General features: G+C 36.1%; 1 protein-coding gene across 4 annotated transcripts in view; it reads left to right on the top strand.

Annotated features, from left to right (window-relative positions):
* LOC101882573 (protein NSUN7) overlaps positions 1–7,804 on the top strand; it is a 54,277-nt gene extending 46,473 nt beyond the window's left edge. For 3 of the 4 annotated variants that reach the window (XM_087237103.1, XM_087237104.1, XM_087237101.1), the window contains one exon: positions 3,369–7,804. In XM_087237103.1, the coding sequence (XP_087093229.1) occupies positions 3,369–4,223 (855 nt within the window). In that variant the 3' untranslated portion in view covers positions 4,224–7,804. The remainder of the gene's footprint in view (positions 1–3,368) is intronic. The other variant, XM_087237102.1, reaches the window with a different exon arrangement.
* The last annotated feature ends 1,069 nt before the right edge of the window (positions 7,805–8,873 follow it).

Below are 8,873 nucleotides of genomic sequence, written 5' to 3'. Positions count from 1 at the left end.
GGATGGTGAAAGCAAAATTCTCCTACGAGAGTGATTTTAGCGCCTCCCGATGGTGAATGCGGCAATACTCACGGCAGGTATTATCTGATAATTCGGTCGTTTATTTCACTGATTTGGCAACCGTCAAACGTCATCAGGGAAACGGTTTGAATTTCCGTTTAGTAAAAACACATTAGTGTGCCATTTGGGACGCCACGACATACATATACTATCCTGTTGAGTGTGTAAGTGCATAAGTACATAGTGCATGAGTGCATAGTGTATAGTGTGCCATTTGGGACGCAGCTATTCTATTTTAGAATGCAGGTAACCACAGCAACGCCACCACGCCGCCAAATTCAAATGTCACCTTAAAGGCGCAGTACGCGATTTCTAAGAAATGCTGTCGAAAAAAATATTAATAATAATGTTAATAATTCTTTAAACGATTGGCTCCATGTAACGCTTGTTTTCTATATAAAGAAGAACTTGTATACTCTATTTTACTACATTTAGTTTATTTTCATTACTGTACATGTTGCATACTACTTACAGTAAGTAGCAATAGGCACATATGTTTTGCAGTTGACTGGCATGTTGCACAGATGTGTTCTGTTTATACTGTAAATGTATTCAGTTTGCCTGGTAGTGAGTATACAGTGAAATACAAAGATAAAGAGAAGAGAGAAATAAAGAGAAATAATTTAATTTAATAAATTTTTGCAAGAACTTAATAAAAAAAAACATTTAACATTGTTTCAGTTTATTGTCTGACCAAATGTTCCAAACTTTAAAGTCACTATGTAATAAAAATGTGCTGTTTTAATTTGTATATTTAAATAGTAGTGTTGAGGCGACACGGTGGCTCAGTGGTTAGCGTTGTTGCCTCACAGCAAGAAGGTCGCTGGTGATTTAAATATTACTGCAGCAAAATCTGTTGTGACATTTGAACTGTTCAACCTAATTTCATGGATTTTTTTGTCCAACTGAAGAACCAGCACTGGCCCATTAAGTATGACATTCCAGATGATTTGAACCTAAAAGTGATCTCTATATGCCACAACCATCATTTATCTTGCATAAGGGCCCAGAGGCAGACACCTAAATCATTGTGTCTCTGTGTAACTGTTTAGTGAGGAAGGATCATAGTATTATTGTTTGATCAAGCTAATGTATATACTGTATGCCAAAGCTCAGCAAGCTCGCTGAAAAGATGATTAATTTACTCAGCATGTAGTGATTAGATTAGGTGAGTTGAACACATGCATGTCCTACCTCGGCATATTTGGAGAAGCAGGGCTGCAAGATATACTCATCGATTTAAAAGTTGTTGCTCTAGGGTCAATGGAGTGTTGAGTGGTCATCACTCACTATAGCCGCAGCATGAGGGCACACAAACATCTGTATGAGAGTTTGCAGCACATCAGATTTCTCAGTATCTTAGACTCTTTGCCACCAGAAGACCAAGATGAGTGTATGGCTGTCATAAGTGAGATCACATGTGCATTCCAGAACAGGACAATGAATATTTTGTATGAAAATGAAAAACTTGTCAAAATGTGTTTTTAATATGTAGCTTTCAGCAGGTTCTGATCTGATGATAGTGATGATAGTAGTGATGAGTAAAAATTCCTTCACTGGTTCAAGTCCCGGCTGGGCTAGTTGGCATTTCTGTGTGGAGTTTGAATGTTCTCCGTGTTCATATGGGTTTCCTCCGAGTACTCAAGTTTCCCCCACAGTCCAAACACGTGCGCTATAGGGGAATTGATAAACTTAATTGTCCGAAGTGTATGTGTGTGCATGTGTGAGTGAATGGGTGTTTCCAAGTACCGGGTTGCAACTGGAAGGGTATCCGCTTTTTTAAAAATAGGCTGGATAAGTATCAGTTCATTCCACTGTGGCGACCCCTGATGAATAAACGTACTAAGCTGAATGAAAATGAATGAATGAATAAATAGCAGTGCTTGCTATGATGTATTTGCACTGTGCACTTAATTTTTTTTGTACTAAATAGTTTACCCTCATAATCTTTTATCAAATACTATAACCTTCTTTCGCCCCTTAAAATGAAACTTCTTACATGTTTTTTTTTTCTTTTTTTTAAAGCCCAAAATATAATTCATTTATTACACAAATGTTAATATATATCCTGCGTTTGCGTGAGTTTCCTCCGGGTGCTCCGGTTTCCACCACAGTCCAAAGACATGTGGTACAGGTGAATTGGGTAGGCTAAATTGTCCGTAGTGTATGAGTGTGTGCGTGAATGTGTGTGTGGATGTTTCCCAGAAATGGGTTGTGGCTGGAAGGGCATCCGCTGCATAAAAACTTGCTGGATAAGTTGGCGGTTCATTCTGCTGTGGTGACCCTGGATTAATAAAGGGACTAAGCCGACAAGAAAATGAATGAATGAATGAATGAATGTTAATATATGCAAGTCAAACAAACTTTCAAAGTACAAGTTTTTTTAATCTTATGCCTATCTGGAAATCGATCTGGAAGCAAAGGAGCATTTTTTAAAAATAACATCCCTGTCAACTTTATTAATAAGGTGGAATCACTAAAGTGACATTTGCTACCTCAGTGATGTTTTTACTACCTCTGGACACTCAAGTCCATTCTCAGAAGTTTAATATAGTTTTAAACAACATGCAGGCGAATAATAAATAACAACATTTTAAATATTGGTATATCTCTTTAACATGACAGTCATACAAAAAAAAAAAAATTTAAATCTCCCTCACAAGCTACAGTTTCCATAATTGAATTTAGGGATGCACCAAAATAAATGAGGAAGTCTATTCAGGAGTGGGACTGATGGACAGGGGGATAATATGTATATTTTCTCAGGGAGGGATCATTTATTCTATAAATATCACCAAGTCCCAGATAAGTCATATATTGTTTAATGGTTTTTGTTAAATGGTAGTTTTTGGTATAATTAGTTCAATTTGATGGGTCTATTTGTCGGTCAAGGACAATAATAAAATCTCCAGCAATAATGACATTATTTGTATTGGGTAATAATGAAAAGTTATGAAAAATGGAGGGGTCATCATTATTTGGGCCATACATATTAGCTTGTGTGTATGTGATATGATTAATAGAAACTTTGATGATGGAAAATTGTCCATTTGGATCTGTAACAGATTTATTAACAGTTGGTGGGACAATGTTATTTATTAATATTGAAACTCCTCGTTGTTTTCTGTTGTTTACTGATGAGAATATATTGTAAGATTGATTTGATATACGATTTTTGTGTTCTGAGTTTAAAATGTGCATTTCTTATAAAAAAAAATGAATATGAATATTGAATTTAGTTTTGTTAAAAGGGCAGTTATTTATTTATTTTTTTTCGCCTGAGACCTAAAGTTTTATCTCTCAAACAGCAGGACCCAGCAGAAGTTGAAACTGTGGAGAATATTTTGGCACGAGCCGCGGCTAAAGGTTTGCTGGGAGGCCTGATGCCTCCAGACCCCCTAGATGGAGACAAACCCAAAAAGAGAAAGAAACGAAAAGAATCTACAGCGGTTCTTCCACTATTCTCAACGACTGACGCTCCAGCATCAATGATGATCAATCTGAATCTTCCAGATCCCATCAATCCAGCTCCAAATCCCACTTCCACAACCCCGACTGACAGTTTCACAATCCTAGACCACGCTTCCATCACTAAAAGCCAAACATCAATCATGGATGTCACACTTAGCACTACAAATCATTCCAACATACCCGACCAGTCAAACGATGATCAAAATCAGTCTTCAGCTGTGCAAAAGAAGCGATCAAAATCTCATAAGCCATCGGTGAAAGTTAAATCTAAGCAGTCCAGAAGAAAAAAAGCAACCCATAAAGAACAGAGCAAAACTCGACTTTCACGTAAGAAACTCCTGAACCTTCGGCCATCACAACACATGACCGTTAACTCCATTACTCCCACTCCACCTCAGACCAAACCCACCGCCATTCGAACCCCAGTACCACCACACAGATCCAGACATTTGCAGAGCAGATCCGCGTCTCAAAAGGAATCTGTTAAACCAAGACAGGAAATCATCAAATCAGAGGCTAAGGAAAGCCTCTCGAGAGAGCTCCGTTTGCCTCCTGTTTATCCGCTCAGTTCTTCATCCCCTTATCGGCTGAACTCCTCCAACTCGTCCCATTTCTCCAGCAGTCCTTCCTCTTCCAGCAGCATCACTAAAGCCAGAGACTCCATCATTTTACAGTCACAGACGTGGCACTGAGCTACATCCCTTGTGCTTCTACTAAAGAAGGTTTGTAGAAAGTAATCTGACAAACTATCTGAAAAATATAATACACTGAAGGAAAGGCACTGTTCTCAGGAGTAAAAAGGATTTATTATTTATTGGTGACGTGTAGTATGGTGACAATACTGTAACCATTTTTGTATCATACATGCTGTTTCATAATTACATTTGTTTGTGATTTGCATCCAAATAAGGAAGGTTCTAATTGGGCTTTAAATATATATGAGAACATAATGACATAAGGAATATATAAAACACATGTATGGTTTATTTTCTGATTGATCACTGTGAATTATTCATGACCATTGTCACTCACACATAGAGCTGAGATCACCCAAATAAAACTTAACAAATTGTAATTCATTGTAACGTTTTCTTTGAATGAGAGAACATAATGGTTTTCATATAACTGGGGTGTAAATATTCTAACCTACAAGATACAAAAGTCTTGTTCAGGCACCATCAGTGTGTTTTTTGGACCTTATTTCAGCTACTTTTTTTTCTCCAAAACTTACTAACCACACATAATTTTTTTTAGTTTTTCAAAAGAATGCAATCATGTAGATCAATATTTGTCACATATTAATGTAGCACAGTTTGTGCTGAATAAAAAAAAATATACATGTTGGCCAGTACTATGTAATAAGTAGCTGAAATAAGCATAAATGTCAGGGCAAGTCAAAACATCTCAGGAGCCCCAAAATCACCTCAGACCCCTGGGGGTTAAATCTCAGAATACAATATAACAATCTGTTTCTCTTAATAATCTGTTTCTCTCCGTCACAATATGGGTGAAAATATTTGTTATAATAAGACTTTTTGTGATTTACGCAGTGTGAGTTTTACATACTAAATTCGAGAGGAGCATGTGATATAATTGACCACGACTGGCTTCTCATCAGTAATCAGTAATAATCCAATCAGAGTGATCCAAGCTTACTATAAATGGATCATTTTCTCCCTATTGCCCTATCTTTGTTTTGGGAACCCCCCCCCCCCACTTCCACCCTGTCTCCTTTTCCTCCCTTTTCTAAGGGGGGACTTTCAAGACCTACTTGATCTTGGATCCCCTTATATGCTTATTGACCGGGCGGGAGCCTTGGGCTCAAGTATCTCCGAGCTCAGAGTTCTCTCCAGGGACAGCATGCCAAACCTGGTATAAACGCTAAGCATATCAGTGGGAACTCATGAAACATCTTTTCCAGCTTAGGAAAACCTAATTATTTTAAAAGTTAGCCATTTTGTTGGTATGTGTTTTATTCATATTATTTATAGAGGAATGCAATGCATAACACTTCAACCCTAAAACATCTGATGAGCACACAAAAATATACAAATGAGATAGTTTGTGTATGCTTCTAAAAAGGGATAGTTCACCCCAAAATTCCAATTTACTCACTATGTACAAAGTTTCAGACCTTTACATGTTTCCTTTTTCTGTTGAACACAAAATAAGCTTTTTTGAAAAATGTTAGAGACCAAACATTTCTTTCCATAGTAAGTAAAACAAATACTATGGTTACAGGTTTCCAACATTTTTCAAAATAGCTTATTTTGTCTTCAACTGAAGAAACTCAAAGGTTTGTGACATATTAATGATGCGTAAATGATGACAGAATGTTTAGTAGTGTGAACTCTCCCTTTAAGTCATCAAATTAAAAACAAAAGCAGGTTATTTTGATTTTCTGTGGAGTTTATTTGTAATTTTGAGAGAATCATATGCTTATGATTGACCACGGCTGGTCCCGCATTAGCTAACACATGTTTTACCTATCAGATAAATACTAACACATCAGGTTTTTCAACGTTTTACCTCAGTTATCTTATTTTGAAGAATCACCTCTTCCACCCCTACTCCTCCTCCCTTTTCCTTGATAGAGTGTCATAAGAATGTCACCTGTTCAAGTCCTCACCAGGGCAGTTGGCGTTTCTGTGCATAGTTTACATGGTCTCCCAGTGCTCGCGTGGGTTTCCCCCCGGATCTCTGGTTTCTTCCCACAGTCCAAAGGCGTCATACAATATAGGTGACTTGACCAAACCAAATTGCCACCATAGATGTGCTCCTGGTGAGCAGATTATATCTTCTTAGCAATGCCTAATTTTTCATTAGCTATAAATAAGCAGGGGAGTTCTCGAGACCTACCTGAGCTCAAACAGCCTTCTCACCCTGCAAATGGGAGGAAGCCAAGGGCTCAAGGACCTTATGAGCTCAGGGCTCTCCAGTATGCCAATCAAGCTTTTTAATCAATCCTCAGCTAAGTGTCAACTCTTGAAACTCATTTTTAAACATTTTTATTTCACAATTGTAAGTTAACACTTTGAAATTCCTGCCTTTCTTCAGAATTATAAATAAAAAAAAGTCAGAATTTGAAAACTTTGAAAAAAAAAGGAAAATAAAGCCAGAATAGCCAGGTTTAAAGTGAATTTTGAGTTTATAGTCCTGCATGTTAACAGTTGAAGTCAGAATTATGAAACCCCCTGAATTATTAGCCCTCCTGTTTATTTTTTCCCAAATTTCTATTTAACGAAGATTTTTTTAGCACATTTCTAAACAGTTTTAATAACTCATCTCTAATGACTGATTTATTTGATCTTTGCCATGATAATAGGCAGGCTAGGGTAATTAGGCAAGTTATTGTACAACGAAGGTTTGTTCTGTAGACTATCAAAAAAAATTATAGCTTAAAGGGGCTAATCATTTTTACCTTAAAATGGTGTTTAAAAAAAATCAAAACTGCTTTTATTTTAGCCGAAATAAAACAAATAAGGCTTTCTCCAGAAGAAAAAATATTATCGGACATACTGTGAATACTGTGGAAATATTTAAAAAAGAAAAAAAATTAGGGACTAAAAATCCTAACTTTAACTGTATTTAGGCACAGGATAAAAGAAACAATAATAAATGAATGCAGCTGACTTTTTTTCTATGAATTACCAGAAAATGATAACAGTGAAATAATTAATATTCAGTGGGATAACAGGGCTTTGATAAATGAATCATGTCTTAGAATATCATTAGGACAGTTCTTCAAACAACAGATTGTGTATACGAAATCAATTACAAGCCTTAAACACTTTGAAGTATTTTGTGATATGCCATTTATTTTCACAACAGTTTACATTTATATGGTGTACAAATTAGTGTAGAGCAGAGAAAGCCACAAAACGGTGTGTTTGAGTGTGTATTTGACCAGTAGAGTGTTAATTCTTAGCTTTGTTAATCCTTGTGATGAGCTTTGCCCTGATAGTCATCGATCAGAGTGTTTCACCATGCAAGAACACTAAAGTCACTCGAACACGCTACTCTTGCTAACATGAGAATGACGATTCTATGCTGAGATATTGTACTGGACTACATTACCCATAAGCCTCCTCCCTCTTACAACAGCTGACTTTGTCAGTTGCCACAGAATTTGTTTCTGAATAGAAAGTAAGATTCTTATTCTTATTCACCCCTTTCACACTACTCTAAAATGTGATCTAAAGGGAAATGCTGAGTTGTAAAGACCCATCATCATCAGAGTCAAATAAAAAAAAAAAAAACAATCCACAAAAGTGAAGAAGTGGGAGAGACTAAAAGAGTGCAGTACACAGGCAGATTGAGTTTTACACATTTTGCCATCTCATTTCATACTCTGGTTATCCTCAAGGTAAAAACGGAATTTGATGGCTCGTGTGCAGTCAAGATAAAGGAGTAATGGTTGTAATAGAGCTAGCTGAACATCTACATGCTGCCCAAACAAATATTTCATTTTGGTCATTGATGAATTAGATTGTGAGAGTGATTTGTTGTGTAATATATATATACATATATTAAATACTATATAATATATATCATATTCCATATATTACATAATATACGTGTGTAATACAATATATCAATTATTAAAAAGATACTAGCCCCCATTTTGTTACTTTAAGAGCTTTCACTGCTTCCAAAATATTTGCACAGCTTTTTAAGTTTTGTGAATGTAAACATGCATTATTAGGTTATGTTTACATTACAGTGATGTAAAAAAGTGACTTTTTTAATACAGATCTAATTTTGGATCTGTGAAAATGTCTATAGTGCTTTATTGTGCATACCAGGCCAGTAGTTAGCAATATCTCTTTTACATGAAGTATGCATGCACACAATGCACAGTTTTCACTAAAACATTGTTCTAATAATTTCCATGGATGCTATACTGCTTTTTTTTAGTTTCAGAGTACCAAAATACTGTTGTCATGTAAACAAACAGCCAAAATGCATAGAACGTTCTATTTTAGTTGAAAAAATGTGTCATGTAAATGCCCTCCTAAAGGGACACATTTCAGTCTCTGGCAACCCATTTTTAAAATGCATCGAATCAAAGCTATAAACAATGTTCCTGCAAGAACTTTATCTATTTTCACTGCATAACTTTCAAAGCAGTACTCTATTTGATAAACAAATTTCAAAGACTTATGAGCAAATGACAAAAGGAATGTGAATAGCGACTAAGATTTCAATCGTAATCTACTTTTGGTTGAATACCTTGTCTTGATGCACTTTCTCACAACATAGTCCAAAAATAGTTCACTCAAAAGTGAAAATCTTCTCACCTATTACTTGTCCCAAACCTGTTTGAGTTTCTTTCTTCTGCT

The sequence above is a fragment of the Danio rerio genome, chromosome 1 (genome assembly GCF_052040795.2).
Source record: "Danio rerio strain M-AB ecotype USA chromosome 1, GRCz13ab, whole genome shotgun sequence".
In the NCBI taxonomy this organism is placed as follows: domain Eukaryota; kingdom Metazoa; phylum Chordata; class Actinopteri; order Cypriniformes; family Danionidae; genus Danio; species Danio rerio.
The sequence above is the reverse complement of the archived record's forward strand: the minus strand, read 5'-3'. Positions and strand labels throughout refer to the sequence as shown.